Source organism: Chelonoidis abingdonii, chromosome 9 (genome assembly GCF_003597395.2).
Source record: "Chelonoidis abingdonii isolate Lonesome George chromosome 9, CheloAbing_2.0, whole genome shotgun sequence".
NCBI classification, from domain to species: Eukaryota; Metazoa; Chordata; order Testudines; family Testudinidae; genus Chelonoidis; species Chelonoidis abingdonii.
Window position 1 is genome coordinate 44148478 of NC_133777.1, and position 18306 is coordinate 44166783.

General features: G+C 42.4%; 1 protein-coding gene across 3 annotated transcripts in view; it reads right to left on the reverse strand.

Moving 5' to 3' along the window:
• The window catches only part of PKM (pyruvate kinase M1/2), a 41412-nt gene that overhangs the window by 18658 nt on the left and 4448 nt on the right, over positions 1 to 18306 (reverse strand). For 2 of the 3 annotated variants that reach the window (XM_032769269.2, XM_032769296.2), the window contains exons 1-5: positions 11354 to 11537; positions 10250 to 10341; positions 4079 to 4210; positions 2897 to 3083; positions 601 to 871 (exon numbers count right to left, since the gene is read on the reverse strand). In XM_032769269.2, the coding sequence (XP_032625160.1) occupies positions 601 to 871; positions 2897 to 3083; positions 4079 to 4210; positions 10250 to 10341; positions 11354 to 11495 (824 nt within the window). In that variant the 5' untranslated portion in view covers positions 11496 to 11537. Of the gene's footprint in view, positions 1 to 600; positions 872 to 2896; positions 3084 to 4078; positions 4211 to 10249; positions 10342 to 11353; positions 11538 to 18306 lie in introns of those variants that run through there. The other variant, XM_032769285.2, reaches the window with a different exon arrangement.

Genomic DNA, 18306 nt, shown 5'->3' on the forward strand with positions numbered 1-18306 from the left:
AAATTGAACAAGGAGCAAGTATTGTGACACTGGGTACATCTACGCTACTATTTTTAGTCTCACAGACAAAGTTAGCTGACCTGGGGCCTGAGACATGCTGCTGAAGGTGGGTTTGTTGTTTTGTTTTTGAGTGCAGTGTAGACATCTCTGTTGACACTTGTGAAATAAATGGTCAATACTTCAGTGTCACTGGCCACTACTGCTAGAACTGGAGATTAAGTTTTGGTAAGGAAAAAATGTAGAGACCTTGTTAATTAGCATTAAGTACTAGGGAATCCACTGCAAATTACTGAAGTTTGAGCTGATAAGGTGAGGTAAAGTACATAAGACCAGGACACAAAAAACCACACACACACAAAGTGTACCCATTTGTATGTTACAGGATGTTGACAGATATACAGTGATAACTGCTAACCTGTTTTGCAATGAAGGCAGTAATATAGTAGTAATTCATTTCTGCGGAGAAGTGGGATAAGAATCTAAAGGACAAGCTGCAGTTCAGCAAAATGAAATTTGTGCTCCCAGTGGGTGTCTTCCCCCCCTCCCCACATCTGAGAATCTTTACTGTCACCTGTACAAGCCATGCTTGGGAAAGCTCACCTGCACACGCCCTCATGGTTCTCAATCTTGCTGATGATCTTGATGTTCTTCCCCTTTTCTCCCAGCACTTGCCTGACAGCATGGACATCAGCTGCCTTGCGGATGAAGGAAGCAAACACCATGTCCACATCCTGCTCCACACCAAATTTCAGATCTTGAATGTCCTTCTCAGAGACTGCAGGAAGGTCCACTGCAGCACCAGGCAGATTTACACCCTTCTTGCTACCAAGCATACCACCATTCTCAACTTCAGTGAGAACGTAGTCCGCACCTGAATTAAATTGGATGAGTGTAAGTCAGCAGCTTACATTCATAGAGTCTTTGCTTGCTCCCCCATCACTTCATTATTCTGTACTAGTCACTTCTTACTAGCTCCTCTTTCTACTGGAGAAGAGCAGGTGACTGGGCACTTTCACAGCCAGAGCTGTTTTGCCCAACAGACAGTACAGTTAATTGTCTTGTGCCTTTGCAATAGACAATCATGTTATGGTAATCCCTTAGGCACAGGCTGGTCGGGAGCACCTGCATTTTGCATTGGTCTGCTAAATCCTGCTCCTGGGAATAAATTCAGTCAGTCTAGATTCACTTTCACCCCCATTCCTGAAAATGGGGGATAGTATAAACATGAGAGTGTGATTGCTGAACTACAGATATGCAATTTGATGGTTTCTAGACAGGCTGTTCACATGTTCCAGAACACTTGCAATGAAAGAGAGAGCTCTGGAGGACATCTCACCAGCCACACAGTTCAGTGCCCTCTACCATGAAAGCAGATAGTTAAAAAAAGAACAGAACTGTTGGCACTTCACTTCCTAGTAAGACTAGTCCCACATTAGCTATATGATCTAATTTTACAAACAAGAATTGGTGTGGTGTAGCAAGAGGGCAGATAAGACTTTGTATACTCAAAATCTTTTATCCCAATCCTATATTACTCCCCTTTCAGAAGGGAGATACCTCAGGCCAGAAAAAAAATAGTTATTCTTTTATTAAAGAATCAGCAACTCTGCCCACTGATGCAGATATATTGTGCTGCCACTATCTGAGGATTGCAATGAAACTACTTAGGGAGCAGACAATAGTTTGTCAGAGGGTATAGTTCTCATTCTTTGCCAGAGCAGTCTGTTAATACTGAAACCAGTGATTTTTAAAATTGTTTTGATTTTTCACTCAAAGTTCCCTACCCACTGGCTTCTGCATCACTGATAACTCAGTTAATATGCCTAGGTCTGTGCACAGTCCATGGCATATTAATACTCTTAAGTTCACGGGATACTCAACTAGTTGGAGGCAGCCAGCTTTCCCTGTAAGTGGCAGAAATTGTCAAGTAGTTTATGACCAAAATTTGACCTGTGCTTTATCAGAGCAGCTAGCAATGAAGGGTTTAGGACAGGGGTGGGCAAACTTTTTGGGCTGAGGGCCACATCTGGATGTGGAAATTGTATGGCAGGCCATGAATGTTCATGAAATTAACAATTCAGAGATATTCAAATAAAACTTAAAGATACATTTTAGTGGAAATGAACATTAAACCTTACTTACTATTATAAAGTATAACAATAATTAAACCAACCTCCTTTCCACGCCCTTTTTGATTAATGTGAACAATGCAGCTGGCACTTCCTGGCCAACTACTTTTGTTTTATCCGCAGCAATGGAAAATTAACACTACCAAAATAGCAGAGTCACCTAAGAGAACAAGTAGCAGGCCCATGGGCTTGCATGTTCCAGGCTCTGATGGCGTGTTTGGTAATTGGGTTGTGCAGCCACAGTAACAAGCATGCCCTCATGCAGATTCCACCTGAACTTGCGGGAGCATCAGCAGGCAGAGCAGGACAAGTCCCAGGGCCCGCTCCCCGGCTGGATCACCGGAGTGGAGCAAGCCGCCGACCCCGCTCCTGGGGGGCTGATTAAAATGTTTGAGGGGCTGGATGCAGCCTTCAGGTCGTAGTTTGCCCATCCCTGGTTTAGGAGAACAAATACAGCCTAGTGAAACCTGGCATAAGTCACTCAGTTACTGGAATCATGGTTTTAAGGGGAAGGAAGTGGAGGTGGTTCTGCTGCATCTACCAAAGTCAGAAGTCCATCTCCATTGTGTTGGGTCAAATCTGGAAGTGAAAATGGGTGGCCAAATCACCAGGAAAGTACCAAGTTAGTCTATCTTCAATAGCTAGCTGAGCTTAATGAAATGGTAATTGCAAGTGAAACATCACCACAAGTTAATGGTTAGATGTGAAGGGGCAGATGACCATTAGTGTAGGGTTCATGGTACTGGAATCCCTTGATCATTACATACCTTTCCCCTTAACCTGCAGAGAAATGAGGCCATCGTCTATATAGATTTTGCTGCCAGCATCCACAACACGGGTGAGGTTCTTGTAGTCCAGCCACAGTATATTTTCATCGCACTTCTCCATGAAGGCATCATCCAAGGTCACTTTGAGAGTTGCTCCCTTCTTAAGTTCCACCTCTGCTGTGCCACTCTGTGTGCAACAATGGAAACTTTAGTAACAGAATGGCAAGTGGAGTGTTGGGATTAGTGTGCAAGTGTTGATGGCCTGTGATATACAGGAGGTCAGACTAGATGATCTGGTGGTCCCTTCTGGTTTTAAACTCTATGACTCTAATATCTACTTCCCCCAGGACAGCTGTTGTGACTTATAGCAGAGATCGCCACCACAAAGCTAGAAGTATGTCTCCCACACCTACTGCATACTCCATATACACACCTAGACCCAACGAAGGACAAGAATAGTCACTGACTAGCAAGGTTACTTTCCTGCACGTGACGTGCTTGCTATGGTGGAACATGTTCATTATGGTCACAGTCCAGTTTTGCACAGCTGACAGTCAATTCATCCACACTGTGTAACACTCAGTCCCCTGAACCTGAAGTGGCTGAAAATGGTCCAGCTTCATTCAGAGGTTTGTTAACATGAACCCTTGGTCCAGAAGGAGAGTTAGTATTACAGCCATAAGACCATCTAGTTCCTTAGATGGCATTTTTTAATGTAGAGCGATAGCTGGTATGATCATTGACAGTATAGGACAGAGGTGGCCAGCTCTTCAGAAGTTAATATGTGGCTCCTTGTATAGGCAACAACTGGGGGTGGGGCTACAGGTGACAACTTTCCAACGTGCTGGGGAGAGGGGGAACCCCACTGCTCAACCCCTGACTCTGCCACAGGCCCTTCCTCCCACTCCATCCCTTCCTTTGAGCTTGGTGTGCCCTTGCTCCTCCCCCATCCCACCCCCCCCCCAGAGCCTCCTGCACAGCATGACAGCTGATTGGGAAGTGTGGGGAGGAAGGAGGCCACACTGATCAGTGGGGCTGCTGGTGGGTGGGGAGCTGATGGGGGGAGGGGGTGTGCTGATATATTACTGTGGCTCTTTGGCAACGTACATTGGTAAATTCTGGCTCCTTCTCAGGATCAGGCGGGCCACCCCGATACAGAACAAAAAAAAACAAAAGACTTACTCCCTTGATAAGTCCAGTTCGGATTTCAGGTCCCTTGGTATCCAGTGCTACAGCCACAGGTCTGTAGGTGATGGGATCAGAAGCAAAGCTCTCTGTAGCTTCTCGCACATTCCTGATTGTTCCTTCATGGTACTGGGAGGGAGGGAGGGGGAGAGGAAGGAAAAAAAAGTTTTCAGCCTCACTTTTCTTCATTCGCTGTCCTGGACACTATAAGCTTATAGTCAAAGGCTGCTGGCCCCTCTCTCCCCATGCTCAGCTACTCCATCAGAGTGGAATACAGTGCAGAATAGAAGCTTGCAGTTAATTAAGATTACTCATTGTTATGAAGGCCATATGTATGGACAAGGTCTTACAAGAGTTAATCATCAGTACAGCTGAAGTGGTACAACTCCCTTAGGGTGGGTACAGTTACGTTGAGCACTTATGCCAGTATTCCTCTTTCAGTCAGGAATACGCTATCTGGTAAGAGACATCTTGCTGTGTGTGGTGGGGGCAACAGTCCACACTAGGATCATACTAGTATAAATACATTGGTAACGTCACAGCCCCAAATATAGCTATACTCATAAAAAACTTGTTTAGACCAGCCTAAGTAAATTCAGTTCTGTCAAGTGCGCAAAGACAGCCAAAACCAATGGCAGGCAAGTGCAAGTAATTCATTTTCTCTCAATGGGTACTAACATGGAAGCCCAAGGATGGTTTAAAGCATCAATCTTATTTTGTTATTAATCATTTCAAAACAGAAGTTTTTAGCCAGTACCTTTAGCCTTTACCTTTGGATGCAGTGGACTGCTCAGCTGCCAAGAATTGCCAGGGTGAAGAACTAGCACTCCCCTTCTCACAGCACTGGGAAAGAAAACCCTCTCTGGAACCAAAAGCCCAAACTGCCTTCTGAGTGCCACAACCCTAGACTGCCTTCCACACCCGTCAGAGGCCAAAAGATCTGGCTGCTGCCTACCCACATGTAAGAACCTTCAGCTTTCTCTTGAAAATTTCAGCAGTGCTCCAGAACAAAAATGGCAAGGTCTGAAGAGATAGTTTAGGATAGCATAAAGTTGGATAGAACATTGTGCAAAACTTCATGTTGAGTTTGAAGCTGCTGCAGAATTCACGTCCAGCTTGGCACAGTACTCCACAGGCCCTGCCTACAGTATTTATCTTGAGGAGAATGTGGGAAATTTCTATACAACTCTGTTTACCCCACTCACTGTTGTATTGCTACCTACCCGGTAGGAAGGAGTTAGCAAGGAACCTCTCTCAAACCTAGTTATCTCAAGTGACTTTCACTTCACATGATCAGTATAAAGAACTGTTTGCTCAGCCTGACCTAACAGCAACACTGGGTAAAGAAAGCGTTTCATGATCAACGTTATGTAAATCCTGACAGACAGCTGTTGAAGACAGGTTACAGCTGGAGGAGAGAAGGTGCTCAGAAAGACTATGCTTGGACTAGAAACAAACTGATAGATGTAACAAGGAGTCTAGTTGTTCTCCTTTGCACATAACACACATGTAGCAGCAAGGGACAGATTAAAATGCTTTTGCTCGTTAGTTCTAGTCTGTAGCAAATCTGATGTACAGGCAGTTCAGGATCTTTCCAGGTTTCATAACCTCAGGATCTCATGAGCCTCATATGTGTTCATGGATTCTCAAAGTTTATGGAAACACTGAGCTGAAGGCAGTTGGAAGGCGGCATTTTATATGAAGCTACAATGTCCTTAAACAGAGAACTGAAAACCCCCTTACGGATGGGAACAGAGGTCTACTACTAAACGGGGCAGGGGATTATTGCTCACACTAGACATGCACTCTGGTATCCCACGCCATTCATGTATATACATTAAAATAAATGGTTCCATGGGTAGAAGACAGATTTAGTTTCATGATCAAGAAATGAAAGTCAGGACTGGCGCAGCACATGCCTCATCTTGGTGGTGTACCCAAGATGAGATGTTTTACAGTAATTTAGTCCAAACACACAATCATGGATCTGCCTGACCTCACTGTAGACTTTTGGAACAATTAGGAATTTTTATAATCTTAACATATGCAAACCTCCCCACCCCCCCAGGGAGACCCTATATTGCTTTGTTTTAGTTTGACCTTAACCTTAAGAACTAGAGGGAAAGGAGTTTGTTAATTAAAAGTTGGACAACCTGAACTGGCAGAAGCCAGCGTATGTGATCACTGTTACAGTGATATTTCTACCAAATTTACATGAAGTTTCACACTCCATCAGAGGCTTTTATTGGAAGCTGCTGGAGGAAGTCTATCCAACATCCAATTTGGCTTTCAACCTTTTACCCATCATGCTTTCACAGTCTATGGTTTGGTATAATTGGGATTTGGTTTTTGGTCTATTAGTTTGTGTTACAGCCACCAGCATGGTTAGTTTCCTGCACTTTGTGACAGCTTCTGTTCCTCTTGTACAAACAATGTGACAGAAAAAGTGATGCAAGTTGGAAAGAGTGTGACATTTCATCCTGAAAATAGATATGGTAGACAAGCATGGACAGAGGAAAAGGTTAATTATTCAGGCAAATTTCAGTGGCCTCCAGATGAAATAAGAATTGAAATAGAAACATGTCTGCAGAATATGCAGCGAAAAGAGTGCCAGAAAAGCAGCATCAGTTTTTAGACTATACATAGGAACGTAGGCAAACTTGGAAGGCAGCATCTTCCTTAGAGCAAGGGTAGGCAACCTATGGCACGCGTGCTGCCTTTGGCATGTGAGATGATTTCCACTGGCACTCATGTTGCCCAGGTCCTGGACACTGTTCAGCAGGCTCTGCATTTTAATTCAATTTTAAATGAAGCTTCTTAAAACATTTAAAAAACCTTATTTACTTTACGTACAACAATAGTTCAGTTATATATTATAGACTTACAGAAAGAGACCTTCTAAAAACGTTAAAATGCATGCGAAACCTTAAATTAAAGTGAATAAACGAAGACTCTGCACACCACTTGTGAAAGGTTGCCGACCCCTGCCTTAGAGCATTTATTACAATCAAGTTTTCAGGAGTATGTAAACCTTGTGACCCTCAGGTTTTGGGGAGTAACTCAAATCACACAAGGCGTCACGCTGGTCACAGGCACTGAGATGCCCAAACTCGGTGAATATTCCTGACAATTTTGGCACCATTAAATGGGAGTCCCAGAAAGAGCTGAAGGATGCATGTGGGGAGGAGTTACAGTTGAATAGCCTGTTGTGGCCTGAACTTTACTATATGTAACACTGGCATCTCCGCATTAGCCTATACATCCATCCAAGTTAGGAGCACAGCCTTCCCAAGGGCCAGATAACTGTTCAAAGTGCTGAGATTATGAAAGGAGAAAATTAACTCATGAGCAGCTTCTGGTTCTGGCCACTGTCAGAAGCCCAGCCACTGACTCCAATCCTTAGATTTTTCAGTTTTCCATAACTTTAAAGGTCAGCATGTGTGTGGTTTCTGCAGTGTCTGGTTCACTTTAAAGGGCACAGGGCATTAAAGTTTAGGGGAGGGCAAGAAGACAAGTTGTTACACAGCTTCGGTGCTTACTTCATGTCCTACAGAAGCTACAGCCCCTGACATTTTGAAGGCTAAAGGACAGTCAACATGGAGGCCTTGGACATCACTGCAGGGAAGCCATATTTGGGAATGGGATCACTTCCACATCTCAAGTCACAAAGAGGAATCTAGTCTATTTATATGAACTCTGAGGGGGCTTGCCTGCCACAACAAATGGTTTGCATTTCTTATGATCTTATTCCTCACATAAATTTAACAGTGCTTTCAAATGCCAGAGCACGATCTCCATAACGGTCAGGTAACATAACTCTGCAAACCAGTGAGCCAAGCAGAGACCCAGGACTTATTAGAAGTAGCTAAGAGTTTGCTTCTGAGACAGGGAATTGCACTAGTCAGCAACTTGCATGGCCTACAACAAAAAGCATCACTAATAGCACTCTGCTTATTTCTGTAGTAGTAAATCAGTGTTTGCTGAATACAATTCACATGTTGACAGCAAACTGGTGGCTGAGGCAGAAATGGAATTTTATTCTACTCCAGCTGACCCCTAACCTGATTACTTCTGAGTCAGTATATCAGAACTAACCAGTCAAAAAAGCCAAGAGAATGTAAGGAACCTTTAGGAAAGGGACAGAGAGAAAATAACACTACATAAATCCATGGTACATCCACACTTTGAATACTGTATGCAGTTCTGGTCATCCCATCTCAAAAAGGGAGATTAGAATTGGAAGAGGTACAGAGAAGGGCAACAAAAATTAGGGATATGGAACAACTTCCACATGAGGAGAGAGTAAAAAGAGAGATGACTAAGGGGGATACAATAGGGCTATAAAATCATGAATGGTGTGGAGAAAGTGGATAAGGAAGTGTTATTTACTCCTTCGCATGTCACAAGAACCATGGGTCACCTAATAAAATTAATAGGAAGCAGGATTAAAAACAAGAGCAAGTACTTCTTCACAAAATGTAGCAAGCCTGTGGAACTCTTTGCCAGGGAATGTTGTGAAGGCCAAAACTATAACTGGGTTCAAAAACAGAATTAGATCAATTCCTGGAGGATAGGTCCATCACTGGTTATTAGCCAAGATGAGCAGGGATGCAACTCCATGCTCTGGGTGTCCCTAAGGCCTCTGACTACCAGAAGTGGAGAGTAGACAACAAGAGATAACTTAACAATTGCCTGTTCTGTTCATTCCCTCTGAAGCATCTGGCTCTGGCTACTGTTGGAAGACAGAATACTGGACCAGATGGACCCAATGGTCTGATCCAGTATGGCTGTTCCTATGTTTGTTTGTTCCTACCCAACCTAATTTTAAGTGGTAGTCTGAAGGACTTAAGGACATAGTAACATGAGTCAAGTGATTTAGTTTTCATTATTTTATTTAAAAACAAACAACTTTTCAGAGGCAACACGCAACCAAAAGGCAAAGTCCATGCTTCAAGGATCTTGAAACTGGTCACCTTTATGCCAGCTGTCAGGTAGTGGCAGTGACCTACTAGCTTAGTACTGAAATCCAGACTCTGCAGCAAATAGAATACCCTTAGAAAAAGGTTTTACCGACTAGCATTTGCTAACACACTTAAGGGATTGTAAGAAAGCATACACACACACACACAGAGCTGCCTTCCCAGAAGCTTTCATTTATGCCTATTACAAGAGATTGGAGCACAAATAGGCTGATTTAATTTAGCCAGAAAATTCTTTAGAGCAAGGGACCTCATCCTCCTGCATACTTAAAAGCACTTTCTCGCAAGAAAAATAAAATGGAGTGTAAGAACAGACCCCTCCTGATACAGTGGTGTTTTATGACAGAAGCTGAGGAAGAATCAGAGTGATTTAGTAGTTTAACTAGGAACATATGCTCATGTGTAGTAAACCGTCATAGATGGCAAATACCAGGGTTATTCAGCCTCTAATGAACTGCAAACTTGAGACCTGCGGTGGGACCCGAACACCATGGAACCCAACCATGAGTGTTGGGTTCAGGTGAGGAAAAATAACTTGTACGGCTCAGATCATCTCTGCTTACCTTCTCCTGCATGCCCTGCTCCTGTCAGCCACTGCCTCCTTGCTGTGCTGGATTGAGTGTGCTGAGGCATTTGAGTGCAGCACACTTCTCTCTACAGGAGACACCAGTGGGTGGTGCCCAGCAGGAGCAAGGCTGTGCAGACCCAACAGATATGCTGCAGATAATAGGACTAGCCCAGGCTCAGGAGAAAGTCAGTTTGGGTCTGAAAACAACTCAACCCTCTCAGTCTGGGTGGGCTCAGGTCAGACTAAAGTTAGGCCTGAGCAAACCTCTCCTGCATCTTCTTAGGGTGAAGGTTTGAGTATAGAAGATTCTAGCATGAGATTTTTTTTGTGGGCAGAGATCACTCTAATTTTGTTCCTTTGCTTAGCGTGGCCTGTTGTGCGCATTTTGACTCTCAAATTACTGATGGCAAGATACCTTACCAAGTGTCATAAAGAAACCTGCAAATGCAGGATATGGATGTTAATTTGTCTTTTGAAAGAATGGATAACTTAATCACAAATATCTTCCCACTGCCTAAAGGCTGGAAGCTTGAAGCAGCACACCTTGGACCAAGTACCTTGCCCCATGAAAGCACTTTTGCTGGAATCAGGACAATGTTTATTCAGACTCTCTGCCCTTACCTCATGAGTTCCATGAGAAAAGTTGAGACGGGCAACATTCATTCCGGATTTAATCATTTCTCTCAGCATTTCCACTGAGCGGGAGGCTGGGCCTAGAAGGAACCACAGTTTTACTATCAATTGATTAAGTTTGTTACAGACTTTTAAAGGCAAAGATAGCAAAATCAGAAACTGTTTAGGTTTGTGGGCTATTTCACAAGGTAGAAATGGGTTAACCATACATAGCCGTAGACATTGTAAAACGGACTTGAATATCTGTGAAGTAACGTCTTTGCTTGCTGGACTTCTGGAAATTGCATGCATGGTCTCAAACTAGCTCAGATATACAAACCCTAAGATAGATGGAGATATCTGCAAAGACTGACTGCACTCCAACTAAGGGCCCTTGTAACACTCAAATTCCCAAGTATTAAAAGAATTCTTCAACCCTGGCTGCACGTTACTCCCACAGCCAAAGTCTGCTGCACATAGCATTACACTAGATCTTTACTACTGCATTTTCAATCTGCTAGTTTAGATTTAATAGAGAAAAAGGGATAACGATGCTGGAAAGAAAACCAGCTACAATAGCTAGAAGAGCCTCAACTGGAAGAGCATTTCACTTTATAACACAAATTCAACCCCCTAGCAGTCAATTTCCTAGCTGCACACAAAGACAGAGACAATTCGCTGTCATTCATACAAGCTACTCCTATCCATTTCTTACTTTGGGCACAAGTCTGTAATGCAAGCGACTTTAACTATCATTTTGCAGCATGCAAGAAGACTGGGGCACAGAGCAACAGTTTATTTTTGCTTCAGTCTCCAAGGTAGGAAGGGTGTGATTAGTGGTTAATTCCATTTTATATTTTGTAGTAGTGGATAGGCTCTCTTACTTCTGAAGCCAGGATTCATGCAAACTTGAGAAAAGGATATGGCTGCAATACTCATGAGTTCACCCATGTTCCTCATCTTATGGAGACAAGGAAGTTAAATATTTGCATTTTTCCATGATTCACTCTATAGATCTTTGAGAACACTCAAGTCTTTGGGTTGTTTTTAAATTTTATATTAGGAGACAGCTGCAGTTACCCCACTTCTCCCAACACGTTAAGAGTCACATACCAATAGTGCAGATAATGCCAGTGTTTCGTGCTGTGATTGGCTCAGAATCAATGTCCAGGCGGCACATATGCTCCAGAAAAGTGTCTGCCATGGCAGCATGTAGCTGCTGGGTCTGGATGAAAGCATCATGGTGCTTAGACATGGTTGCTGAGATTCTTTACCTAGGAGAGAGGGTAGAGAGTTATTTTAGACTGGCAGGTAAAATCTAAAACCTAGTTGGGTCTCATACACAGTTCACTGAAAATTGAGTTGGTTGAGATTAAAAAAGCCTCAGTAAGCAATTCTGCATGAGTATTTAAGCAATATACATTCCATTTTACATCATTTCTTGGGTAATCTCAGTACAGATTGGTGCTGCTAGTTATTGAATCAAATTACTGGTGTGGAGCCCTAATACTAGAAACAAAAAGATTAGGAACAGTGCCTGGTAAATTACTGGGAGGTGGTCGTTATGAAATGAAATATTAATGTCTTCTACAGCCAGCTTATTCTGTTTCCTTGCAGTGATTTTACAGGGTATTTTTACCAGACAAGTGTATGGATTTGCAGACATATTAATGTAACATTAGCCCAAGGGAAGCCCTTAACTGATCACACCAGGAACCAAGTTCGCTTAGTGCCATAACAAAGATTAAGGGCTTATTTACATGGCACCACAGTTAGATACGCCAGACTCTTGTACAATAAGCAAACATTGCCTGACAAAATCATCTCAGAACACTGGACTTCCTTAGGGCTTGTCTACATGATGCTGCAGCCCAGGCTACAAGGGTTTGAATTGTAGAGTGCTCTAACTGCCCCACGTAGACCCTGTTGGTGTAAACAAAAATAGTACTTAGTGCATGTTGATGTATTCCACAGGACAACACACACTGGTGCCTTTTTAGTTCATGTCAACAGGGTCTACATGGGGCATCTGGAGCACTCAACAATTCACACCCCTCCCTATAGGCCAGTCTTCAAGTGTGCTACTATGCAAGAGCACAGGTGTTGTCACCGTACTGCAGAGTTCTAGGAATGCTTACACTTGGGGGTTAAGCCTAGGAATACTTTCTGCAGTTGTGATCAGTTGAGGACTCAGGCAACAGCAAGACTGACCACTACTGTAGTTTTCCTACAGTTGGTCCAAAATACATCCATAGTTTGTGCTGCTCCCTCATCCTTACTCCCTCAACCAGTTTCCTGTCTCTGCCCTCAAGTATCTACAGACTGTAGTAGCTATACCATAGTGAATGTTATTGTGCCAAAGTCTTGTTACAGATAATATACACCTTGATGTATAACTCAACAGGTTCATTTGAGCTGAAGCCTCTTCTATACCCAAGTGCCTAATCAACATGATGGATTAATCCTGTAGGAGTTTAAAACCATCTCTGTCTGAACAGCTAAATAGGCTTAAGTTCAATCAATACTGCACCACACAGAGAACCTACACAAACTTTCACCCTCATACAAATAAAGGCTAGTGCCATAAAACCCCCATCAAGCTGAGGGTGTCTGAAGAGGACACTACCTGACCATAAGAATAGCACTGTGATAAACTTGAGCATTATGACTACACCTACAGCCTTTTGCAGAAGCAATATCCCCTATGATCCCTCCACCACATATTAAGCATTGATATCACAGGAGAGCACATGCTGTTTTAAGATGGTTCACTCAGGAAGTTTAGGTCCTCCCTCACCCACCTCTGCCGGTCAGGCCTTCCAATTTCTCTGCATCTACGTGCAGTTCTTCTCGCAAGGCAGCTCTGGATCATAATGAGGATGCGGTGAGTCAGACTTATAGCAGTGACATAGGCTACTGAAAACCTCAGCATACCCTGGCAAGTATTCTCTTATCCAGCCCCACAGGAAGGTGCTGACTCACTGAGGCAGAAATGAAGGCACATGAAAGTCTGCCCATATTAGAAACACTGCAAGGTTACGTTAAGGTACATGGCTATTCCAGCATACATAGCTTAATGTTTCCCAGCAGCATGAGGAGGTGGTACAGAAGGAGAAATATTAGCTCCTTCATATCAAACCACTTCCTCCCCACTCTTATGCAAGAGTTTTCTAGATATTAAAAACAAAGGAATTCCTGGAAAAGGCAATTTCACACATGAACACAGTGTCAAACTTCCAGATCAGGCTATTTTTGGTCCTCTGATGGATTTGTTTAATTATTTCCTATTGGTTAGCCTGACTTTTTAAAACAGGAAAACTTCTGGAGGGGGGAGCAATACTTGGATCTTACTAGGAAGAAAGACTGATTTGCAGAAGGAGAGTAGTTAAGATGCAGCTGGTTTAATATTAGTTCACTCCAAATATTCCACAGCCAATCACCACAAGCTAGATTTCAGGTGCAAGCCTCTGAAGAATTCAAGCAAAACCTTTATATTATGTAGCACCTTGTACAGTCTAAATCACTGAATGCATTAGGGAGTAGTATAATGTATATTCTCAAATGAATGAGAAGGAACTGTAGCAGCAAAAGTTCTTCCTATGCTCCTTGACACCAATAAGTGCATGCTGCATATTTTGACCATCTGAATGCAAGACAATTCTGGAACCAATATGAAGCATCTCATCTGGCTCTGTACAAGGGATGAGCAATTGAGATGGAAACTGATAGTACACTGGCTCTCAGACTATTAATGAGTTACAAGCGCTTCAAAAAAAAAAAAAAAAAGGAAGGGGGGTGTTAAATGCATCTCATGGAAAACCCATAATAGTCATGTACAAACTAATTTAAATTTCTGTATTTCACACTCATTCTGTGATAAGATTACTGCTTTTAAGAAAAATTCCATTTGAAGTCAGAATCCCATTATGGACAATCTTTTCAAAAGTCAGAAATAGCGATCACAGGCTTTTCTGGGCCAGGAAGTTGGAGGTGGAAAGAAAAGCACCATCAAGAACATGGAAACAGTGTGTTTTCCTGCAAGTGGCTTTAGTTTTGCAATATTGTGCCCTATTTTTTGTACTTCTCTGCTCATAAATTACAGTGCTTTTCTATGAAACATTCACTGAACTCTGCTGCAGGTTAAGATTTGAGTGCTATTTTTAGCATTTTACATTATTTTAGAAATTTTTGCAAGATGCAGATGAGCATGGCTTGCTCAAGACAATGAGGATCTTATAAGATAGGAAGAAATCAGATTGATTTCATTAGGACACATGACTAGTAAATCCCAAGTTTATTATAGAGCCTAGCCCCATATGTCTCTGGCAAGATGCACTTACATGTTTGAACTGAGATGCATTAGTGGTGTCTTTAGGAATCCAATCCCTCAGGAGCAGGGAGTTTACTACCCATATTTAGAGAGCCAGAACCTATGAATCAAGTTTGATTGAAAGGGGATCCTAGGTTCAAGCAATTTTACCTGCATCCCAAAGCAAGTTAGAATTCTTTTACAACACAAACCTAGTTCTGGTGTTTATGTTTAAGAAGGGTCTGCCAACTCCTTTTCTGATCAGCAGAAAATACTGTTCCACTGTCCTATAGCTTTTGCAGAGAGTAGCCCTGTACTATTATATAACTATGTAAGATGGCCACCAAAAAGGAGCAATCTTTTCTGTGATACTGGTAAACCTGGTGCCAGCTCTTCCTGAGGCTGCAGGCATCAGCTGAGCACTGACAAACTCATACTTGGAAATCAGATCAGCTCACCTGTATGTTAATATTGTTCAAGACAGGTATTAGACTTGTAAAGATATGTTTAGAGTCTATAAACTGCTGCAAGCATTAATCTGTATGTTTCCCCCGATGACCAACGACTGACACAAACTCTTTGTATCACCTTTCTTTAATATTTTCTAATAAACATTTAAATCTATCTCATGCTACAAAGTAGTTATGTAAATTGTAAAGATGCCGGCTGTGAACTTGTTACCCCAAAGAGGAAGAGTGGTTCCTTTGCCCATCAAGGACTATCAAGACTAAATAGGCCATTGTAGGACAAAAGCGTTGTTGATTGCCCCATTCACCCACGAAAGAGTTGTGTGCAGGAGCCCTAGATCAGGCTGAACTCTGGGGGAAGGGCATATAAAGATGCTCACAAAAAGAAATGGTTCTTTGCTGTTTGGACTTTCAAAGGACTGGAGCTAGGAAACAAAAAGATTCTCCAGAGTCAGCCCTTACAGACATGCAGTGGACAGATTACTACACCTAAGACTAATTCATTTGTGCTTGTATGGTGCCTGCTTTAGCCTGTAAATAACTATGTCTACACCTTGTTTTGCCTACAGCGTAACAGTGATATGTTAAAAACGCTTTTAGATTTAGAGGGGGGAGGGGGCAACACTCAGGTTTGCTGTGTGAAAGAGGTCACCAATACAAAAAAAGTGAGAACCACTGACCTACACCCTTGAGTGATGTAAATTATCCTGAAGACAGCGTGATGTCTACAGGAGAGCTTCTCCTGTAGGCATGTCCGGCCTCTGCAAGAGGTGGTAGCTTTAAGCTGACAGATCACTGGCTTAGAGCTTCTCTACCACAAGCGCTACAGTTATGCTGCTATAAGTGCTGTAGCATAGACATGCCTCATTTCTTTTTCCTTGTTAATAAATCCTTAGTTAATATGAGATCTAAGGTACAAATTGATCTGAGTGTAAATGACTGGGAGCAACCTGAATATTGTGAGATCTTAACTGTAAGTGACCATTTACCCAGCTTGCCTGGGTGGCAAGACAGACTAGAGTGCCATGGGGATTGTCTGACTATAATAAGACTTAAATGTGAGTGCCTGGATCACTGCGTTATTGGGTTGGCGATACTTAATTACAGAACATACCACCAGTTTGGGGTGTCTGTCCTAATTTTTGACATTCTGCCCTGAGGTTGGCAGTCACTCATGAACCACTCCAGCCAGCATGACAGATACTGCAGATTATTCAGGACCACCTAGCAGTTTCTGCTTCACCACACCTTTCTGAGCTACCATCAAAATTGCAGATTCTAAACTTGTATCTTCAGAGATAGACATTCAGGCAGCAGCTTTGGGATGCTAATGTTTCTCTGATTTTCAAAGCACAAAATTAATGGGATTGGAAACGACAGGTGGGAGGGCCACACTGGTCCTGTGTTTGTGACATCAATACTTTTCCTGGATGAGAATGGATTAGCTGTCAGATTAACACATGATCTAGTTCAGTCTGCACCCCCTGAAGAATCGAGCTCACTACAGGTTTGATTAATGAGTCAGATTGATGCTGATAGCGAGATCATATAACCAATCCAAAAGTAATTAGCAATCCTGGTGCAGGCATAACATGCCAGCACCACTTATCTGTATTGCATGTGCTACCACAGCAACTACAATTAAGCAGAATTTTAGAAAAATCCAAGAGTTCTCCCCCCATGCTATCAACAAACAAGGCCAGTGATGTCTTCAAAGGAAAAGCAGCAGATTCATTGGTAAGAGTGAAGATTTGAACCCTAGCTGGATTTCTAGATGCAGTCAGAACAGCATATAACTATTTTTTCCTACGTGCTATCCATCACAACACACTGCAGCTAAGTTCTGTTGCTTTTCCACAGGAGGTGGGACTACATAGCCTCTCCTAGGAATTGGACAGCAGCCTGTTCCTAAGCCAGAGAACAGGAAAGAGGACACCCCCCCTCCCCGCGCGGTGATTTATCCTGACCGCACATCTAGAGCTTTAGCCAAATGGATTCAGCTTTGGATTTTATGTAATCAAGACTGGCCTCTTTCCTACCCTGCTGGCAGCAGCAAGTCTTATTTATAAACTAAATAGGTGATCCAAATTTTAAGTTTTACACTCAGGAGTGGAGGCACACAGATAGACTAAATGCATTCTTAGATATTAGACTGCCTCAATGCAATATCAAATTGACTGCCTTATTTACCACCAGCTTTTCACCACAATTTGCAGATTTAATCTCTAGAAAATTCAGAAGGATCTTTTTTTTTTTTTTAACAACATAAAACAGCCTTAAGTATCTTATGATTTCACAGTATGTTTACTTTTCTTCTGGAAGAACTTGGAGTTTGTTGCAGTTATCTAGCCACAACAGAAGAGTGGGAGTGAGAACTGTTGTCTCAAGATGTATTATGCCCCACCGCAAAATCTGTTCTTAAACCATGTTTGAACCTTTCAGTATCTTTTCAATTCTTCAGTGAATGATTATCTTGATACCCCAGCATGGCCCAAACACTGTTTTGGGGGGGAAGGGTTAGAGCTACAGGAAGAGTGGCCAGGTCTGCTTATAAAAGCTCTGGATTTCAAGAGGTGAACTGCACTTCAGTTTCCCTTGATGTATGGCTGTAGATAACCAGATACAAGTTTAAGATTCTTGAAGCTGGATGAAGTTATAATTGTTCTGCTAGGTTTCAGTGATTGTGCAAACAGAGGGTTGTACAGCATTTTGAATCTGTTAAGCAACACAAACATAAGCAGCATTTTTTTGTTATGCGATGCTCTATCCCAAAATAGCTAGGATGCCAGAGTCATGACCATTTAAAAAGTCTACTCTACTTTTATTAATTTGAGGTGACAGCAATGAAGTTTCCAATGCTTTGTAACAAAAGCATCATTCATGCAAATCTGACTAAAAAAGCAGTTTAAACATGTTTCACAGATTTTTTTTTTTAAACAGTCTTTAGTGAAGTACAGATGACTACCAAAAAATAAATTGGACAAGTTTACACAGATGTAATACAGGACATTCAAAAGGGGCCTTCGCTTGCCTGTGCAATGAAAAGATGACTGAGGCCTGGTCTACACTACGCGTTTAAATCGATTTAAAGAGCGTTAAATCCATTTAATGCTGTACCCGTCCACACTACAACGCCCTTTATATCGATATAAAGGGTTCTTTAAATTGATTTCTGTACTCCACCCCGACGAGAGGAGTAGCGCTAAATTCGATATTAACATATCGGATTACGGTTAGTGTGGACGGAAATCGACGTTATTGGCCTCCGGGCGGTATCCCACAGTGCACCA